The sequence below is a fragment of the Accipiter gentilis genome, chromosome 31 (genome assembly GCF_929443795.1).
Source record: "Accipiter gentilis chromosome 31, bAccGen1.1, whole genome shotgun sequence".
NCBI classification, from domain to species: domain Eukaryota; kingdom Metazoa; phylum Chordata; class Aves; order Accipitriformes; family Accipitridae; genus Astur; species Astur gentilis.
The window spans coordinates 10,377,858-10,400,594 of NC_064910.1; the positions used below are offsets into that span (position 1 = coordinate 10,377,858).

At 38.8% G+C, this 22,737-nt stretch overlaps 1 protein-coding gene across 2 annotated transcripts in view; it reads right to left on the reverse strand.

Moving 5' to 3' along the window:
* Positions 1–22,737, reverse strand: part of OCA2 (OCA2 melanosomal transmembrane protein) — a 209,917-nt gene that overhangs the window by 76,833 nt on the left and 110,347 nt on the right. For both annotated transcript variants that reach the window (XM_049834044.1, XM_049834045.1), the window contains 3 exons: positions 18,737–18,884; positions 17,062–17,119; positions 15,574–15,682 (listed from right to left, as the gene is read on the reverse strand). In XM_049834044.1, the coding sequence (XP_049690001.1) occupies positions 15,574–15,682; positions 17,062–17,119; positions 18,737–18,884 (315 nt within the window). The remainder of the gene's footprint in view (positions 1–15,573; positions 15,683–17,061; positions 17,120–18,736; positions 18,885–22,737) is intronic.

Here is a 22,737-nt window from a genome sequence, read left to right on the forward strand (position 1 = left end):
CAAATTAAAATAAATTAGAAAAGAGAAAAAAGCAAATAAGGCACATTTGGGTTACCCCCAATAATAGATGGGTTTTAATCATAGAGAAACCTTTAGGTGTTTAGGAGGTAGACTGGAGAATTCTGCAGCTCCTGAAAGGCTGGCTGCAGCCCCAGGGCCTTGAAGACCCACTGTCTACCTGCTCTAGAAGATAAACAGAGGAAAAGAAAATCTCTTAAAACAGAAGAGGGAGTGACTTTAAATAGCAAACCAGGATCTCTCCAGACAGGATCCCTTTATACATCCTGAAGTGTTTTAAGGCACATATTTAGGTAACTGATTGAGAGAAAATGCAAATTAAATGCACAATCAGCCAGAGAACCTAATCAACAAATCTCCTGTCCGAGCAAGGCTCACTTTCTCTCTGCACAGTTGAAATGTTTTCTGGAGCTCTTCGATTCCTCTGGCACATTTATCTTAAACAATAGAATGGGGTTTCAGAGGTGAAACAAAAGGGGGTTGGATGGTTCTTTCCTCAGACTGATGATCCTCTTTCTGTCTTCTCTATTTTTTTCCTAAATAGCAGATGACTTTTTTTTTTTAAATACTAAAAAACTAAGATACATAATTTAAGGGTTTTTTAATGGCATGGAAATAAAGCCTTCCACCTCTTCAAGTTATTTCTCTCTTTGTTTTGACTATTTCATACACCTCATCCTATTTCCTATATTCACAGTCAGAAAGTGATAGATTCACAGAATTGCAGAAAAAGTGAGGAAGAAAGAAGAATAACAATCTTTGCTGACAAACAGCTTTAAGTTACAAACTTATAATCAAATACCAAATGTGACCTAGGGACAATAGGCCCCGGCTGCAAAGTAGATAGATGAATAAAGTGAGTCCTCTCCAAAAGCCTTCAACAGTTGTAAGAAAATTCAGAGACAGAAGACTGATTCATAAAATTTTAGACCATTCAACTTACAGCATATGCATAAGTGTTTTTCTATTAAGTTCAAAGAAGAAAGAGATCCAAAAACATCCAACAGTTTAAAATTAAGCTATATTCCATTTAAATCCTATTTAAATATAAAAGAAATAAGGACACCAAAGGTTCTTACTGTTTATGAAGCTGTAAATATTAACTATCTTCTCTAAAAAATCCTATACAGTGTCTCATAAGTACTCCCTAATCAAAGAATGCATTTTGCTTTCTCAAGTACAATTTAGGAGCTTTCAGTGACATACTGCACTCTTTAAATGAGAATTTCAGGTTAACTGTGATTACTAAGGAGCATCTGCTGAAAATATTGCAGCTCAGTACAGGAAACCAGACGTGCCCGAAAGCCAAAACCAGCAGCTCAGGAGTTACTCTGGCTGGTCTGTTTGGTAGGGAGAGCTAAATGAGCTAGCTTGGCACTAGCTCCGGCTTTCACGCTTTGAGGTGGGTTTATTTTCTGCTGCAGTATGTACACAGCAGTGAAATCATACTGCTTACATTGTCTGGCTCCAAAACCAAAATGCTTTCAGTGACACCAACTCTTCAGCCGATGACCTATTTCTGTCCTCTCAAGCATCTCCAAGTGCCTCAATCTCCCCAGTTCAGCTTTACTCTTGATGCCACTGACTTAGCTTCTGTCCTCTCCACTTGGCTGAAACCACGTTTTCCAGCACTACAAACAACTTCTGCCTTCCCGAGCTCTCCCCATGATCCTTCTTGAAAAGCTTCCATGAGGCTGATCACTCTAGTCTTGCTGTTTCCTTGATAAGTGGCACTCACAATAAGTTTTTATTTAGCCTGGTCCAAACCTAATCTACAGGGAGATGCAGGGAAATCTTTGTAAGGGAGCATGTATGAAGGACTGGGAAATTTAATGGCTTGTCAGCAGGAATACCACCATATAGGTGGGGAAAAAGCCAAAGCTAAGCAGAGAGCTGAAAAATGAAGGAATTTTGTATCCCAAATTTTGTAGCTTCAGCTCCTACATTGTTCCCAATACAGATTTTGAGTAAAATCTGATCCGAGTGCCTCACTGGATCCAAAACCCCTGTCTCACAGCCAGCTCTGCTCACCTCCAAAGACAGAAATGCTGCCATACTGCAAGATGAGCAAGTCTGTTCCCTGCTTCAGTCACAATGATCTAATCCGAGTGCACGGTCAAAAACAGATCATGTATGAGCATCATACTGCAAGGGAGGAGGAGAGCAAAAACAGCCACACAAGACAGCAGGGTTGGAATAGCCGGTCCCAAATTTTCTCGTGAAGAATGGCATTTTACCACCCACTGGAAAGAGACGCCAGGACTGATCTAAGAGTGGTAATACTCTGTACTGCTCAGGATGAATGCTGGATTCTGGCATAAATTGGCAACATACAAATTTTTTGTGTGTGTACAAGAGTCTGGGTATATGTATAGACTTTGCAAAAACAGTTACAAACCACAGGGACAGGATTGCTCCCAGAGTTGGAGCGATAGTAGTTGCTCCTACTATTTGCCAAAGTAGCAAAAGAAAGTGAGGAGAGAACTGTCAGTTCCTGTCTACCACACCTTTTTGCTATCACAGTTCATTTACTATCTTTCCAGAAACCAAGCGAATCCATCTATGCAAATTAAATTGTTATTTGCTCTGAACACAGCACAAGGGGTTATGGGAATGCACTGCCTAATTTTCTTCTTGGCTGTCACCTTGGCTGTTCTCTGAATTCTAGTAAAGAACAGTGGGCCCAACTCCACCTTAAATAAAGATGATGGCAATTCCTGTTAGAGGAATATTGCAAGGGGAATTATACGTGTGCAGATCAGGAGCTTAGTAGCAGAATTTTACTGCTATTTTGTACACATGTAAGTGACAACATTACATACAAAATGTAGGTGACAAAATGTAAGTACAACGAAGTGAAGAATTAAAGAATAGCAATTTCTCAATAGTTCTGGAACAATCTGTGATAATATCTTGGCATTATTTTTACCCCCCTGCCTCCAACAAAATCGAATGAACTTGAATATGCTGTATGGAGATAACAATTATTGCCTTAAGCTAATGAAATATAATTGAATTGCACAAAAGGTGCAAAAGCCAGGCATTTTCTAGCACCACAAGTGTTACCAGCACGCATTAGCTCCATGCATGCAGCTTTGCATGAGACAACAGTGCCCTGCCTTACAATATTGTTCCCTGGGAACATGGATGGGCCAGGGAGGTGTCCTCCTGCAGTGCTCCAGCAAGTACAGCTCTCCAGAGGCTCAAACACGTCAGCTGCCCGTTCTGGCTGCACAGAGCTTATTTCAGTCTACACACATGGTCTGTTCAGAGTGTATTTGCTTTCCTTGCTATGCCTGCAAGGAGGAGGCAAGACTTACCCATCTCTCAGAGGGAGTGCAGAGAAGAGGAGATGAAGGAGGAAGTCTCTGGAGGAATTTGGGGGACTTTGTGCAAGATCTCTGTTTATGATGCCCTGTAGTACCATGGTTTGACGTCAAGCACCCCGTAGCTGGACAAAAGTAAACTCTTCCTCTGAAGCCTGAAGGCCACAGTAGTTAGTGTATGCCATAACTGCTTAATGAACTGGTCTCTGCTGAATTTCTTGTCAAAGGTAACTACAAAGTTATCGGCAGCCTGCCTTTCTAAGCAGGCAGGTTTTCTAAGTCTTTTCCAAGGCCCTTCTAAGTACATTCATGACAGTGAACATACAATATCAGTGTTTTATATATTTGGGTAGCTTTGCATTTGCCCTGGATTCAATTTGAAGCACTCCTTCCTTTTTGAAGAATTGAAAGTACTAGGATACATTAAAGGCTGGCTTCTCTGCTCATTTATTTTCTAGCTTACTGAGCCACAAAAGAAAAAGGAAGAGAAATAATTTCAGAAAGTAACTTCTCATTACTATAGTGAAAGCAAAGCCCATTTATAGCTCCACAGACCACTTCTTTTACTGCCTTTTAGTGCCTCTGTTTCACAACAATTGATATTCTGGAAATAAAACATGGAGAGAAACTGAATCTAAATTCCATTTCTGCTCTGATATGGTACCTGTTGAAAATGGTGACAGTTTCTGTTTATTTTAGGAAAAATAACATGAAATTTTATTATAAAATGCACCTTGCAGATTTGTAATGCATTCTTCATAGAAAAGATTCCCATGCCTTCTGCTTGGGACCAGAAAAAAAGTACAGTACAAATAGCTTGAGTGCTTTGCTCTTCTCATACACTTTACCCAGTAGGGAAAACCACCTTTGGAACAATAAATAGCTCATGATGAGCAGAATACAATTGCAATCCTACTCAAAAAAACCCTTATTTTGAAATAATAAAGCAGAAGAACTTGAAAATAGAAAACAATCTAATAGAAGCAAATAGAAGATAATATGTGGGAGGAAGGTTAGGTGAAAGATAAAGAAATGAAAGAAAAAAGTATAGTGTAATCTGTAGGCCTTTCAAATACTCATTAAGAAAAATTTGTATTCCTTAGTAAAAGTAATTTTGTCTCACCTACTACTAGCTGAAATGCATAATAAGCTTCCTCCTAACAATGTGAACATGTGGACACAGTATGTTCACTTTATGTGCACAGAATTTGAAATAATGTATTTATGAATACTGAGGGTACACAGAAATTTCACTTTAGCGGAAACTGAAATGGCACTTGAGACATTTGCACTGAAAACCAAAGCCAGGATAACATTGCATGATCTCAGTGCTGGCCTGGGCCAGCAAACAGTGTGCTGCTCAAGACAGACAGGCGCAGGGTACTACATGTAGGTAGGAAGAGTTAAAACTGTACAAATCCAGGGTGAGAAGCAACTGTATGCCTAACAGTTCTGCAGAAAAAACTTAAGAAATACAGTGGATCACAACTGAACCTAATGGCCAACTGAAATACAGAACCAGGACTATAAATGGTAAGTCCTGTGAAGCAACCTTTGCTCTCCTAATGCCTGGTAAATCCTGAGAAGATATACTTTAATTAAGATGTGTACCCATTAGGAAACCAAAGGCAGAGAAGTAAGCACAATCAACAGTCTGAAAAGTTCACTACTGAGGAAAAAATTGAGCTAAATATCCTGGATTCTTCAAAGATAAGAAGATTAAAGGGATCCTGGCAAGTCTTCAGGTATGTACCAGGCTGTTCCAGAGGGCAGAGAGCAACCTGTTTGTGGCAGCAATAGTGGGTAGAACAAGAGGGAGTGAGGAGGAGGTGTAATAGCAGCAAGGAAGATTCAGGCTACACAGTATTCAGGGTCACATATTTACAGTGGTTGAGAAATAAGTAGAGCTTTTAAAAATCAGCTAGACCAGCTTCTGCCAGAGGAAAATATAATACTCCTATCTGCAAACAATGGGATGGGCACACTGATTTTTTAGACATTTGTCACTGAGGAAAGTATGATATTCTTTTCCTGTGATCTTAGCAATTCCCTATTTGTCAAAACGGCCACAGCAACTTTTTGTGAACTGCAGAAACCCTTTTAGCCCACAATGTCCATCACAGGCTTACCACCTAAAACATGTTTGGCACTTACCTACACAGCATGTTACTGAATATGTATGAGGAAGTAAAGTCCATCACTGTGTTCCAACAGCTTAATCAGAAGTCTGATGAACTCCACAACCCCTCGAAATTTAGTATAAGAATGTATGCCAGTCGTTCATATAGTATGGTATAGTTGTAATGTTATGTAAAACATACACTCAGTTATACTCTTATACAACCATATAGAAATATTGCGGTGAAAAAGTTAAATCAAAGACACATTTCCAATAGTGCTTGCTCTACTCATGGAATGTGTTTCATCAGGAGTACTGAATGTGAATGAAAAAGTCCTGTACTTCAGTTTTTGCAATTCTTTGTTTTATTTTATCCCTGAAAAGATACATTCTGAAATCATGATGAATGTTTATAAGTAATACTTGAAGCCAGCTGATAAGCACTGTTTTATCTTTAATACTCTTTTTTTATGAAGTTACTCTCTTACAAAGCAACTTGCTGGTCTTTTGAGCAGTCTCTTTTCATAGGCATAGCTTCATAGAAATCATTTGCTGTTGTTCTGTGCTATTTGTAGCACCACATTTTAAGGCTACTCCCTGGGGACAGAACTGTGATGGTGACAGTCCAGGACAGCTTGTGCTGCAGCAAGAAGTGCTTGGTACAATGCAAGAGGATTAAAAGAACATGAAAAATGTTGTTGGAAACTATAACCCCACGCAAGACAAGAGAAACAGAAACCTATGCTGATAGAAAGTAATTGCAGCATTAAAAACCAGAAGTGTAGCATAAAACAAGGAAGCAGAGGACTAGCTGCTCTGTAATCACAGATCAGCACACGTGCATTAGGAAAGGACGGGCCGGACTGTGTTGTAGAGCTGTAGTACCATGAGGTCAGAATGCAGAAATCACATTCACTGTTGTATTGCAATGTCAACACCTAATTTCGTTAATTCTCCAAATGCAATTTCATAGATGAGATAGAATGGCATTCAAGAGAGAACACCCTGGTTCGAGATCGCTATAGCTAGGCACTGCATCTACAGGGAAGATGTGTTGACAGATGCATAGCTGCGTATATTGCACCAGTGCATAAGTCTAAAAAATTTACAGAGTTATCTCAGTAAAGGTCACTGCAAACAAACACATTCTATTGCCATAGCCTCATTAACTCTTGTGAACCAAAAAGAATTTGAGAAGATGCAAATATCAAGACAGAGGAGAGGTCAGCTTTTCTAGAAGTAATCAATAAAGTACAAAGGTTGCACTAGCAGATACAACTGTTACTGGTGCTTGTTTTTTTCTCATCAAGTGTATGGACAGCTGCAAGGACAGAGGATATTTTCCATGCTTAATTACATGTTTGTAAAGATGACTGTGCAATTTCAAGGGCAGAATTTTTTTAAAACTATCCTAAAGGAAATTAAAACTGCAAGGATCATGGAAAGCAGATTTCTCTTATTTCAGGAGCAAAGTGTTATGCTGAGAAGGAGGAATAGCTAAGATCTGGACCAGACTTTCTGAGTCTGAGTCAATGCTGGCTGCATCAATTTAGCTCCATTCCAACTTTCTCATTATTACAAAATAATTGTCAAATTTATTTTTAACTTATGTTCATATACACTGTACCAGGAATTTTTTCAACATCACTATAAATCAAAGATGTACCAAGTCTCTTAAATACTGTTATGTCCATTCTCATTTTAAAACAACAATTTGCATCTTCATGGTGCAATCAAATCTCCATAGTACATATTCAAAGGCTAGCAGGTCAGTCCCATGCACTGCTCTTCTTGACCTCAATGTAAAAGTACTAGACAACTTAAACCAACACCATTGCATGTCAGAACAGATAAAATAGCAGATGAATGAGCCAAGAGCAAGGAAGTGAAGAACACTAAATGAGGACAAACACTGACAGTTGTAGCTGATATCACCTGGGGAAAAGGGCTGCAGACCAGGCCCTGCAAGCACAACTTCAAGGACCTGGAAGGGTCTCCAGAAAGGGCTGAGGACTTTCAAAGAGGAGCGCCTAAAACCATGGCTCTAATCTTACTACATCTTACTACACTAAGCTGGATACTGTCAGATGCTACAATTTGTTGCTCTGTTTACCATTATCAGGTCAGGAACCAAAGAAACCACTTTGGTCATGGAAAGCAGTGTCACAGCTTCAGGTAGGTGGAGCGTTAATGGAAAACAGTAAGAGAAGAATTTGCCACAGACAAGAGTACACAGGATGAGTAATTGCAGCTTAAAAGGGATGCATAGGATGATACTAAAGGCCCCAGGTTTATCAGTAACTCAACAGTTATTAGTTGTAGATGATAGAGCAAAATTAGGAGATGGTCAAAACCCATTTTAGGTGTAGCAAAAAGCAAAAGAAACAAATATGTAACACACATACCACACACCATGTATGAGAAAATCAGATATAATGTAGGTCTGAAGACCAAATTTGAAAAAGCAAAGTGTAAAGCTTTAGAAAATGTAAAAAAATGGGTTCAAGTGGACTCAAGCACAGGGAGGAAGAAACCATCAACACTATTCACCTCCTGGTAAAAGAGGAGGAAGGCACCCCTATCACGCTCATGCCAGCAAAGACCTGAAGATATCAACACTTTGTTGTGACTCCTCCCACCCTAAACCTGTGAACCTTAGCACCCTGCAGAGCATCAAAGGGTGACCCTAACATCAGAATATAAGGGGGTGATACTGGGAGTATTTTGGGTTTGTTGGGTTTTGTTGGGGCTTTTTTTGCAACAGTTTTAACCGTAAATTATTACTGAGTTTTGCTTTGTATTAATTAGATAATTTGGACTGTGTTAATATTATCGTAAGAGGACTAAAAATAACTGTTTGTTGTGTTTTTCTTATGCTGATACAACTTTTAATTAAACCAACAATAAATCTTAGCTCTAGGTATAAGGAATGTCCCCCTTTTTGCCCACATTATCACAAGCATATCGCCACTGATACTTTGAAAGTGGGAGCCTACTACCGTACACAGAGAAGGCACCCCTAAACCAAATGTTTTGGGGACCAAAACCATCTAGTTTACTGAAATGTTTCGAGGAGTTTCCAGGCAACCACAGATTATTCAAGCTGATATTTTTAGCTGTATAGAAAAGGTCCATAAATTCTGCTTCCCGGGCTTTACATCTGGTTCCTTAATTTATCAAGCCGTGTTGGAAAGCTTTACAATGTGACAAAATAAAATAAAAAAAAATACAAGGAGAAAAAAAAAGACAAGGGAAAGAAAAATATTGGTTGTGACACCTTTAAATACAGTTGATAATTCAGTATCATTTGAGCTGTTACTTAGTGGTCAATACCTACAAGATGTCCTCAGCTAAAACTGATTAATGTCACAGACTCTAGATAATCTGGAGTTAAATGTTAGAGTCAGTGACAAATTAAAGAGCAAATGTGCACTTTTTGCAACCAGGATATAGTGATATAAGATGTGAAATATAAAATGTGCTAAACTTAACAGTGCGGCTTTTGACATTAAGCCTATGCTTTCTTAAATCTACGTCATTCACCAGTTTTTATGGCTTAATAGCTGTCTATCTCACTAGCATTTTCTGTTTTCTTAAGCACTAAACAACTAGACACCAGCTTATTAAATTGATCTGGTTTTTCAAACATTTTATAAAATAACTCCTCAGTACCACTGAGTAGCTCTATAAAGAAGCTTTCATTTTAGCTATTACACAAATTAACCTGAAACCAAACATTTCCAAAATATGAACACATTCTCTTTTTCTCCCTCACTATGGGTACAAACATTTAAATTTTTAGAGTCAAGTTTGTTGGTTTCTGCATATATAATTTTATTGTTTGTAAACAGTGTCATATTTATACGACTTCACCATCATACAGAATAGTAGCATAACATGCTTTAATCTGTTTATCACTGATAGCAGATGAGAAAAAAGTTCCAGAATAACATTTTAAAGTGTAAAAATAAGAGCCCTATGGATGCTTCAACATTAACACGCCTTTCAGACTAATGGGATCTGTCCACACTTGTCTCAGCCCTGTGCTTCTTCCCCATAATGCATAAGCCTTTTGGACCTGCAAAGTTCTGCTGCACACTGTGAGGCAGGACCTTTGTCACAGAGCTCTGGGGGAGTGGTTCAAGTTTAAAAACGTTTTCACCATTCTAAAGAAACCTCTTAGCACAAGTTCAAATGCATGTACATCTGTCCCAGGGCCCAGATAAAAAATGGGGGAAAAAGCTTATTAGAGTTCTTAGGCAGCTTCCTAGGCTGCATATTCAGAACAAAACCACACAGACTACATTTATTTCACTTGTGCAATATTAGTTCTTTTTTAGCTTACAGCATTAAATAATTTAGTCAAAGATCTCTAAGATTTTTAAGATCTTTAAGGTTTCTGTTGTTTGTAACAGCACTGCTAACTCTCACGCAAGCTCTTACACGTACTGACCCTGCCGATCTGTCTCAAAGTTGTTAGGGAAGAATCACTGCTGCAGTGAGTTCCTTACTGAAAATGTTGCAGAGAAAATAATGGATGAAGTTCGTTGTTAGTAGGCTGCAGTAATGAGAACTAGCTTCAGTGTTTCTAAGCCAAGTAAATATTGATAGGAGACTTCCAACAATCTGTGATTCAATAGCAAATTTAAGCAAGTTTGTGAAGCTCTCTAAGGCAGTGCAGCCCTTTCTTCATCACTAAGCAAGCTACCAGACAAGTGCCACTCAGTTCCAACTCTATTATAATTATTGCTTCACCTATGTAAATTACAGTGTAAGCTGAAAATTATGCATGTCCACTTAAACAAAAGCAGGATGAAAATCAAGAAAAATTATATGGGAGAAACTTCAGCTTCAGTCCACTTCCCTATATTTGAGGTGTCATTCCTCTCTTTTGTTAAGACAAAATGTTTGCTATAATTTGCATAACATTCTCGGGGGGGGGGGGGGGGGGGGGCGTTCTGCTGAAGCCCTTTCCAATTAAGGCATTTAATTTCTCATGTGAATTTCAACAATTTTTCTGTAAATTATGGAAATGAGTCAGAAAATATGACAACTGGTATCCAAAGGAGTGACAATACAACAGGAGTCTTTTGTATCTACAGCAACTGAACACATTTCTTCTTTAATGTTCTGGCAATAAAATAAAAAGGAGCTTTTCATAACATGGCCTACCAAACAAACAGAACTTCATTTAAATTCAATGAAAACAATTATTCCCCTACTTTTCCACTATTGCAGTCACAGTTTTAAAATGTTTCAATGATGCAAGGACAACCAGTTAAAATAAATCACAAAAAGAGTTTCAGATCCTCAAAAGTATCTGCAGCAGAATTTGCAGACCAAGCCCACAGTCAGAAGTTAAACCGAAGTGAATATAGAAGGCAAGAGAGAGTTTTCCAAGAGCAACTAGATTTAACTACATGAATGAAGTCTCATCAAACAAGATAAACGTGGTCTGTAAATATTGAGGGATTTTAGCTTTAAAGAAAGGATGTTGGGGAAAATTTAGACCTAGGATGATTGCTTGACAGAAGTGACATGGAGTGCTGATTTATAGAACTTGTCCTACTACCCAAAAAGGTCATAGTGATCACTTTAATTAGTTAATAGAGTAAAACCATAAATTTTTTTAAGGTTCCTAAGTCTGGGGGTTTTTTGTTAACCCTTCTTTGGTTAATAATACCAAAGCTGATTTTAGTTAGAAGTGAAACCCCCAAATAATCAATTATCAAGCCAAATGTCCATCTAGCTGTTCTGGGTTTTGTTTTTAAGTATCTGTGACTAAAACTTGGTATAGCTTAAGAAGATGCCTTCTAGCATATAAAAAGTGAAGTGACATAGGATAAGGTGAATCATTTCATGAATCAGACCTTTAAAGTAGGTCAGATGAATCACAGCTGTTGATCACCTCCACTGATTATTGACCTCCTCCAGAGATTATTTTAAGAACAGCTGAAGGTAATTAGCTTAAACATTGATGTCTGAAGGATCACGGATATCCATGGCACCGAAAATACTGGAATGGGCTCAGGCAATAGTGTGAAGACATAACCCCTCTGCAGAAGCAAAAAAAGCCAAGATAGCTCCCTCAAGGTTTATGATTTGAAACTCTGTCTTCTGCTGAGACTGGAGCAAAGAGCAGTCCTAAATTATGGAACAATTCAGTGAGTCCAAAAATCTCCCTGTCCCCTTGCATAAATAATTAATTAATTAAAGGAATATGAGAACAGCCATAGACGGTAATACCAAAGGTCCACCTACGCAGGAGTCATGTCTCCAACAGGGAAAATAGTGGCAACAACGTGCATTTCTCCTGGCATACCTTCCCAGCTTCCAGCAGTCTACAGCCAAAATAGAGACAGTATCTTTTCTCTGAAACAGGTAGTACCTCTTTTGTTTGCTCTTGGGTTTGCATCTTGTTTCTTGAAGAAGAGAGCAGCAGAGTCTGTTGAAACCCTCTGAAAAGAGGAGAGGACCTTCCTGTGCCTCATTAACTACTCAGCCTGGCCCTTGGAAAAGAAGTGTCTGGAGGGTAGAAGAGAGCAAGAGCTAGAGGGTCTGCAAGGAGTGGGGGTGCCTGCATTGCATGCAGAGACCACTGAGAGGGGCAGACAAAAGCAGGGCCACAGAGGTGATGGGTCCCTCTTCATGGATATTAGAGAGAGCTTCACAGCAGCTCAGCAACTCATTTAACTGACTGAAACCAAACCAAAGAGGAAGGACCTGCCCCACAGAAACAAAAAGTAGGTTATAAATTAATTTTGTGTATTCTTTCTGCTGTAGTCCCTTTGATCATCCTCTATTAAAAAAAAAAAAAATTAGTTTAAATTTAAACAAACTCTTGCTTTGTTTTACTTTTAAAGTCTTTTGTCTCTTTTGGGGGGGGTCTCACTATAGTTCAAAGCTCTAGACATGCCTGCCTAAAAGTTAAAGGAGCCAGGTACAATCCTCAAAGGGGCTTTACTTTCATCTTTTTTCATCTTTTCTCAGATGCATTATCAATACTTTATCAATAATGTAAAATCCCATGGGACCGAATGAAAGCACTATAGAAGTCTTAAAGTTTACCATATCTGTTTATTTAAATTCTCAGTACTAATCTTTCATTAACATAGATATTTCATAGAATTACACTAAATAAATTGATGAGCAGGTACAAAAAAAGTGAATAGGAAAGTGTTCTGCATTTTAAAAGGCAGCTAAGTATGCAAATTTTATTATTTAAATTAAAATGTCAGTTCCTTCAAATTATATTAATGATTCCAAGTTCATAATGGAAAAATTGTATCAAGGCTGGGGACTGATAAAGAATTCTATAATCTTTCTAATTCACTCCACCAAATGCAATTAAAAGTTATTAGATTTCTAACACTTCAGCCTCTATATAAAACATTATTCTGGTAGAAAATTAAACACTGAACTACAATCTACTTTCATTTTTATGAGAAAAACATATTGAACAAATTTACCCAAACCACCAGAGTACAAGATATGCTGTATTTTAGGAAATTCATTTCCATGCACTGGAGGACTAAAATCCATAGAGACTCACAGCGGCACTACTTCAGTAATGATAAATAAGTGACAGCTATCATCAAGATAGTGAAATTCAGGAACCACCAATGAGATCTCAGTAGAAGTTTGCAGGTTCCATTAATTGTTAATAGATATTACGTGTATGTTTTAATAACATTTATTCATTAATCTGACAGGTTTGCCATGAATACAGAACAGGGAGAAATTATACAGAATGTATACAGCCCCTATTTACTTTCAAGGCTGCAGTTGACGATCAGCTAGTGAATAATAGAAACCTGCACTGCCAACCATACCGTTTGTTTTCATTTCTTTTACTGACAAATTAGGACAAAAAACAATCATCAGTTATTAAGTTTCTTCTAGTATTGACTCCAACTGCTTTGCAGTTTTGAAAGAATATCTTAGCAGGAGCATATGCAACCAGCACTATGTGGTCTTTACTGTCTGTGGCTTTTCAAAAACACTTATAGGCTTTGGGATGAATTCAAGAAATTCTACGTGGTTCAGTGCCTACTTTTCTGAGACAGAAAAGTAAGGGTGAAAATGGATTTCTTAAATTGCTGATGTGAATGCCTGCCTTATGTTCTTAGCCACCGTAACTTTAAATACCTTCAGAAGTCTTCAATTTCAATTTCTGCATCTTCCTACACCTTAGTAATATCACACTTTTGCTGTTATAATAGTCAGTATACCTTTCAACTTCTTAACAGCTAATAATCTTTATGGGCTGAAATCGCCCATTTCCGTGGCAAATACGCTGGAACAGGGAAGCTGCCACAGCAGCTGTGGCACTGGCTGAAATGGGGAAGAAAGCCTGGCTGACACGGCCCCTTTCCTAACCTCATACTGCTTCAGGGCACCGGGACTTCCACTGCATGCCCATAAGGTCTTTCTGGGTGTATCAACGCTGTTAGATAACTGCTTAGGCCAAGTCCACAGCAAGGTACTGGTCCCCCAGAGTTCCCCTTGTGTAAGTGTTGCTTTGCTCCCAGACTCTTTTGCAGTGACCCAGCTTGTTTCATCTAAGAGAAGAATAAACCCAGGTGCACCCTGGCAACAATTCATTTCAGGGATCACACCCAAACAGCAGCATGGGTGAGTCTGGATCAGGTCTGGGTCTCTCTGCTCTGTACAGTTACTCCAACATTATCCCTGGTGGCTTCAGGCACTAAAACTCCATCACATGTACCAGATAATGCAACATAGGCCCTCAGCCTCACAGTCTTAAACCACAGCTCTGTTAGGCTACAAAACTGCCCTCACTGTGAACCTGAAAATTAACTAACCCATACATACAAAGTCAAGAAGAAACTCAGGGCCAATGGCTGTGCTGTGGAGATACAGCCAGTCTTCTCTGAAGGGGCAAGGTCTGAGCAGTGTGGACACAAGCCATCCTGCACTAATAAGGCCTGAGAGCTGGGGATCGTCCCCTGGAACAAATGCTTTTAGCAGCAAAGCTATACCTATTAAAACACATTGCTCCGGACACAGTAGCCTATATCCTCCCACTGGTGCTGGCAATACACAACACTGGTATTTCCCTAGGTCCCAGCAGAGAGAACAGCATTCTGCAACTGGTACCTTTATAAGCCAATCAATACACCAGAAGTGTGAGCAGCACATATGGGAGGTCTTGTTTACCACTTGATCACCATTGTACAGCTATAACTAGCTCTATATTGTGCATAACAGAAATGGATTTCAGTGTAGTATCTGTGTATATGATGATTCAATCAATGATTTATTGATTATATGTTATTCCTCTTCAAGACTGTTGCATCTTTCAGCCACTGGGATGGATGTACACAGTGGGGGAATTCAGATTGCATGAAAAAACATAAATCAGAAATTCCATAACTTTCAAGTTCTCAGCAGCTAATAAAATATTTTTAACTTTTCACAGGGCAATGCACAGGTAGGTTTTATTATTGTCCTTCGGTTAAATGTGAGCTTTAATTTGGTTCTGTTTTCAGGACATGCAGACCCCGTCTTCATACAGGTATACAACTAGCTGTATAAAAACCTGCACATATGGGTCTATATATGGAAAGTATGCATACAGTTATTTTCATTTCACACATCTACAGTGTCTTCCTGATTTTATTTTGGGAAATGATTTGTTCTGGTGATAAAGTAACAGAGACTGGAAGTCATACAAAGAGTTATCTATACTTAAGAAATAATGCCAGACTATTTTTTTGTTCTTCCATGGAGTGATTATTTTCTGATCTCTATAATGCATCTTGGTCATTCACTCAAACCTACACTGCAATGATGCCAAGGTCAAATTTGCTCATTCTGTAATGTTTGGCCAGCTTGTTTGTATTGGGAAGTCAGAAAAATGAAGTCATGAGCACTCTCTGTTATTCCTCCAGGGATGACTGAGACATGACTGCATTTTTGAAAACCTGTTCTGAGAAACTGCTGTTCTGATTAACCTGGTGTAATCATGAGGCCAGAGACACGCAGAAAAGGGCTTTCTGAAAAGATTCAGACTCAGAAAAGTAGTACTGGTTTTTTTTCAGGGAGGTGGTCTGTTTTACTTAGATAGAACAAAACTATGAAACTTACCAAGATCTAGGTAGATGCCTGGAACAAACGAGTTGAGAAAAAACATAAGAATAACACATCCCAGCACAGTCAGGCATTTGATGAGAAGAATTTTGTCTGTTATTCTGTGCTGTAGGGACAAGGAGAAAAAAAAATAGTAACTATTAAAGAAGGAGCTATCTATTATGCACAGAGTTCACAAAAGCACGTGTGAAGCACAGACTTCTGTTCCTGTATTGTATATTACCTCTTCAGCATAAAAGACAGAAATATTTAAATTGAAGCATTCATGCATACCTATAAAAAACATGAATACGTGGCCTAGTGGGATCTAAGAGACATGAGTAGTTAGCACCTGCTGCATACACTCAGCTGTGTTCAGCTACCCCCATCACAACTTCATTTCAGTAGAAGTTGAAATGCAATTCCTACTACAGAGGGCACTCCGGGCACTCTCTGGTTTCATGACCCTGGACAAAATCACCCTTTTCTGCACATATGCTTTGAAAACCTATAAACTGGCCTAGAGGTCAGATCTTTCATGCCTCTCATAGACATACCAAGCCCATCATCTCTATGCAGCTTCTACACCCCCATGCCCAGCTCCTGCATCCCTGTGCCAGTCTCCTCATGTTCTCACCCTCAGACCCCGCGCTTTCCATCATCATTCTGCTTCTCTGCTCTCATCTCACCTTAGCCACCAACGCAGGGAATCACCTTCTCCCAGCCGGAGTCCCTCTGTTGTTTCACATAGTTTAAAGCTCTACTAAAGTACAAATAAGTCTCTGTTCTTTAAAAAGTTTGTCTTTTATGCAATGCCTTGAAAAAGGTGTAAAACCTAGTAAGAAGTCCTGTTGGTTTTGTTCTGTTTTGGTGTGACACATAGGACAGTGATGTCCCAGTCAAGGACTTGCGCTCCCAAACACAGGCCTGGATTCATTAGTGATGCTAGCGAGGTAGAGGGGATGTGACATTTAGACAAATTTAGGTTAAACTAATCCCACTACAGAGTATACATCTCATCAGACTCAGCCTCAGCAGAAAGACTTAGGGAGTCTTAATGTGAGCACAGCAAAGAGAACAGGATTTATCCAAGTGGTTTACCCCTACTTGAACAATAAAGCAGGCATGTCACAGGCAGTGTAGTAAATTAGAGCTGATATTTGGTACATCAGCAGGAATGTACTCTATTGTCATGCATCATGGTTATAAACGACCTATTGACACGTCCTGAGTCTTTCTGGCCAAGGATTAAAAAATTAAGGAAACACTGCTGAATCATTTATTGATTCTTTAAATGATATTTTCTAAGGAACAAAAGTATAAAACCTAACAAAACCTCACAATATGGTTCAGTAACCCTGTCCCACTGAGAAGCCAGCCAGCCTGCCTGCCAGATTTTTTGCTATCATTAGAGTTATTAAATTTGCGTTAGATTCAAAGCACTCTCTCTGTATAAAGGCATAGGTCTGCTTACATGGATACTGAGAAAAACTGCCATCTACTTACTTTTTTCTGGAGTTCCTGAATATTTGTTTCCCAGTTTTTATCTTCCTGTGAAATTTGCCTGAAAGAAAATGACACCTGCTTTTTTCCAGACTGAAATTAGAGCTCTGCCAAGGGTGTTAGAATAAATCCCTCCCATCACAAATAGATCACACTTTCCCCCATATGGAGTAACTCATACCACAAAGGAGTCGTGGCCTTCTTACAGCCAGCAGCAAAATTCCCATGAGGGTTCACTGAAGACTCCAGTTTTGTAACATGCTCCAAACATACCCAAACACTTTTTTCATGAAGGGTCCCACAGGCCTGGAAGGAGCTAGCCTCCAGAGTATGGACCTCGGTATAGGATCTGGCTATATGCAATATGTTGTTCCCTTAATAGTTTCAGGAGTTGATGTGTGCCCTGCTGCGATAAAACAAGGGTCGAGTGCTAACACCAACAACTTAGAACACATATATTTTACATTTGCATTTTATAATGAAGTTTTTAAGATCTGAATAACTTCACCGTGTTATCAGCATAGTCAGCCCTCCAGCAAAAAAGCCTTGGGGTTTGCAGTTCAGAAGCGCCGTTGTTAATGTTAATGAATTTTTTACACTGCTGTAAATGTACTGTGCTGGAGGAATCCTGATTTTTCAAGATTAAATATACAAATTTTATTTATATTTCAGAAACATCTTCTTTAGAGTGTCATAAGGTCTAATAATTTGTTATAATATTTTTGAAAGGAGGCTATTTTAACAGCCTTTTTTGTCTTTAAGTATTAATGCTGTCACTCCATTCAAAGCACACAGTACCAGCAAAAAACTGTGTAAACAAGAGTCATCTTATTACTGGAATAGGTGGTTTAAGAAATCATATTTATATGTCCTTGCTCATACTGTTTATTAATGAAAATTAATTATTTCAGTTTCATTTTAGTCAATTCACTTTCAGAGTATTTAGCACTGCTATTCTCAGTCATCAAGTTCCATAGGGTAACAATTGCTTTTGCCAGAGCGTAAACAAAACAAGGTTAACGTTTTTCTTAGTCCTTGTTTATGTAAACTTCTTTTCTAAACATAAACAGTTAATTATGTCTGCACTCAGGTTCACACTGAAGGTTTGATTAGGAAATAATTTTAAAACACAACAATTCACTGGTGACATTTGTCAAACTCAACAGTTTGCTGAAGAACACTTGAATTTTTCAGTAAAAAAAGAAATGATAGCATTTTATTACGCTGAAGCCACTATTGCAAGGAAAAATCTAATGACATATTTGTGAGCTTTTTCAACCAAAAAATACCTGAAATTTCTAGGTCTTTAAATTTGGGTCATATTGATATATATTTTCCAGGACTTACACATAGGTTTTACTCTGAAATACTTTGTGTTTTACTGAGGCCAAGGGTGGCTCTTCATATATGCTCATCTGATCAAGTGATGACTAAGAATATAGGTCTCATCCCAGTGAAGATTCCTGAAAGCCTTCACTCTCAGCTCTGCCTAAAATTACTAGATACGAGCCCTTGGCTGGTTGAAGCAAACACAACTATTGCTACTGATGTTAGCAAAGTCACGCTACCATTCCTGGCTGTAGACTGAGATGAGCAGGAGCTCCCTGCCAGTCCAACAAAGAGCTTGTCCCCACCAAGGTCAGAGCAGGGGAGGTGGGACAGGCTGGTCCCCGCTCACCTGTGGAACGTGCTCAGCTTCTTCCTCAGGAGCATCTCCAGAGTCAGCACCTTCTGCATCAAGAGGCATTTCACTGCAGTCTCCTCTCTGCTGGCTGGGTTAATGCGCTGTGCAGTCAGTCGCCAAACATAGATCTCATGTTTCAGCTCTAAAAAGAAGCAAAATCACTTATCTTAGGGCAGGTGCAATGCACATCAAACCAGACACACACAGAATATGTGTAAAGTGCCCTGGACTCAAAGCTGTTAAAATTATTGGAATGGTTTCCCAATAATTTTCCACTTAGGAAGCTGCTTTTACCATACATTTTGCAGAGCTAAAGGGAATGAAAAATAAAAAGAAATTTTTCAGAATTTTAAAGAAATTAACCTCAAAGTCCTTTTTCAGAGAAAAAGAAGTATTGTCTTCAAACACTTGCAAATGCCTTCCACAAGCTTTAGTGCTAAAATCGTAACACATTCATTTTTCATCCGAAAATAAACTGCAGATATATGTTATTATACTGCTAACAAGATACTAGTCACTTTGTAGTTAGGAATTACAGCAAATGCTCATTCACTGTATTCAGAACGGACAACATGTTTCCATTCACTCTACGTTCATACAAGCAATTTTATCAATCTAAGGCAAAACTGAAATTTAGCACTGTCTTACGGAAAACCGTTTAATAATATTTCAAAGGTTTCCTAAGGGGACTTAACTCCTAGGCACTGAAAAAACAGCTACTATCACCTGCCTGCTGACCTGAATGACATCTGATCCTGTGTAAGTTCAGACAGACTGATTAACACTTGAAATCACTCTCCAAAATCTTGTCAGGATTTTCAACACTTTTTGATTTAATTTTTTTTCCCAGTACTGTCAAGGCCTTGGAGAATGACCAAAAAAACCATGTGTTCCTGTTCAGGAAGAACCTTAGATTGGGCATGCCAAAAAAACCTTTGGATTTTCCAGGAAATCACTGAGGAAATAAAAGCAGAATATTCATTCAGAAACTGTCTATGCAAATGCTTCTTGATAAAGCAACAGGATGTTTCTTCACCTTTCTTTTGTGTCTCCCTCAAATTTCATGTAATTGAAGACAATGTGTCAAGAACTCAAGCCTTTATATTGTAAAATCCCTGTTCAATCAGCAAATTATTCTTATCCTAAGAAATGGATGTGGAAGTCTTTGCACCATGTATACAAACTATATGCATTATTTATAAAAAAAAAATGATGTAACAACATAAGAAATATTTAAACACATTTTGATGTAGGCAGTGATATTAACATTTACTGCTGCAAATCCCTAGTTGTTCACAGCATCTACTATCAAAAAGAGTACTAAATGTATTTAATTCCCTTGCTTCCTTTGTGACCAAGTGTTCATAATAATAATACAGAGTGAATCATGTAAAGATTGACCATAAAAGGGAATTAGGCTTGACAGAGCTCCACCATTTAAGATCAAAAGTAAGCATGTCCAGAGCCTGCACAGTTGACACAAAAAAGGGATCTGAACAGCAACTGACTCACATTTTGTATGGTTCATGTTTACAGATGAGCACACATCCATCAGAATGGTAATCTTTGCCTGAGCTTTACAATGCAAGACTAGAAATGTAAATTTGCACTATCTAAAGCCCAATGACTATCAGAGGTTATTAAACAACCTAGTGCGCAGCTAAAGCTTTTCTTCCAAGAATGGATTCATACCTGAATGACAGACATCAAAGAGGTGCAGAGTCTACCACTTTCCTTTGAAATATATTTGGTGATTCTTGTTAGGAACATAATCTGATACTAAATTATATTAAAACATGGATACATCCTGCTTATCAAAGGATCCACATGACTTGTGTAGAGAGCTTGTCCTGGCCATCATTTACTTTTCCATCAACATTTGTGACACACACAAATATATCCAGCAGTGATTTTCAATTCTCTTCCAAAATATAATCAAGAAAGTGACAGAGCCTTAGGCTACAGCTGATCTTCTGCTCCCCACATAAAAAACAAACAAACAAACAAACAAACAAACAAACCACCCAAAGCAAACAACTCTTTTTGAGGATTAGAGTGGATGGGAACTATGGAAAAAAGATGTATTTGAAACTTCAAAAATTTTTCTTTAATAAGATGGCAAGATTAAACTTTAAGTCTCTGAATTTGCATAGTGAATTCTGAAAGAAACTAGTGACCACATATCTGGGGTCTGCTTCGGCTCCACAGTTTCTGATCAATGGGGCAACGAGCTATTTCAATTGGCAACTTCCTCCTCATAACATTCACCCTGAAAGTGGTCTGAAGTTGTGAGCTAGGAATTTTTCCTTCCCATATAGATTAGCAAGACTAGATGGAGAAAAGTTGGAATGTGGCTTGCTTGCACACTCTCCAGTGCAACTCTCCAGGCAAAAATTTTTTATTTGAAAAAGTTTCCTGAGCCCTTGGGGCTAAAAGAAGTATTTCTATGATCTTACATGCTGCCCTAGAGTGAATGAGATGATAGAAACTTTTGTATTTAATTTAAGCAGGTGAAGGGGGAGAACCCTCTCAGTAAGCGAACAGTCCTTTCTGTACTGCTTTCTCATGCAATTTTCAAGTCAATTGGACTGTGGCTTTGAAACTGTCTCTCATCATCAGTCCAAGAGAAAGAGTGTGTTTTTGTCTTTTTCTCTGGCAAAGGCTCATGAAGCATGACTACCCAGTTCGCTATCCTGCTTTCCAAAAGTTTGTCTTTGCTGCAACACTTTTTCTGATCACGTCTGTTCATCCTGCCTAACATTTCCCCACATCCTTTCCAAGTGAAATTTCACCAAGGGTTTTGCTGATGGAGGAAAGCTGAATCTTTCAGCATCTAACTGAGATGCGGATCCCCAGCATGTATACAAAGAATCTTTATCTTCTCTCCTTCAGAAAGGGGCAGCTAGCATCACTGTATCTGTGCCACAAACAAACCCGCAGAGCGGAAAGCAGCATGACTTGCATTGCACATTCCCATTCCATGCCTGAAGTGCTGTGGGGCTAATCTCCAGGTTCAGCAAGGTCAGCCTGGTGCTTTCTGGTCTATGTTAAAAAAAATATATGCATGTTTTCACATGGCTTTGATCTTGCCTTTATGTACAGCAAGTGCATACTTGATTTTTCAGCCATTAGTTTTCCAAACATCCCAAGGACGTGAACATTCAACCAGCTGTGGAATTTACTTCAGAGCAAAATGTCCTTTGAAAATCAGAACAGTTGATACATCTTTTATACTGGGGCTCCTGCTGCAGTAATAATTTGTGAAGAGGTTTTCTAGGTCATCCCACAGAAAGTTTCTCCTATTTCTCTTTCATGCACACTCATTGTAATAGCCCATTGTGGCATCAGGTGATACATATGCATTAGCAGTAGCTTTTTTTTTTTTTTGAAGGAAATATAATATAGGACCCTGAGGTCAGTCAGAACACTGAACATGGCCCAAAACTTTTGCGCCTTTCTATACCTCTCCCATTTCAGGTCTGCAAACCCATTTAGGCAGCAACCCTTACTTAGAGTTTGGGAACAACTGATATTTTATGACATACTGTTACACATGGACAAGGGCTTAGTGCAACTGCAGGGTCTTAGCAATCACTTTGAAATTATGGCTAAGGCAGCTTAAGGCAGTATTTGACTGCCGCTGAATGGGAAGGTCTCTCACCTCGTTTCCCCATTCCTGTCCCCTCCTCAGATGGGATCTGATGCTTATGTTACACCAGGGCAAGCTCACTCCACTCACTCGTCCGACAAAACCCAATCTGCAGGGTTTTCACAGGGTTAGCTTTATGGTGGATCAGCCTATTAACTAATTTATCCTACCACTGCAAGGTCTATTGCTAATAATTGAAATGGAATGTGTGTGTGACATGTATCTTTCATGGCAGTTTATCATTAAAGCAGCTAAATTAACTTTTAACTGCAACTGTAGTAGCAGCAGTTGAAGTGATAGAAGCAAAGCAAAGTTTAGTATGCAGTGTTCTGCAGTAAAAGCAGAC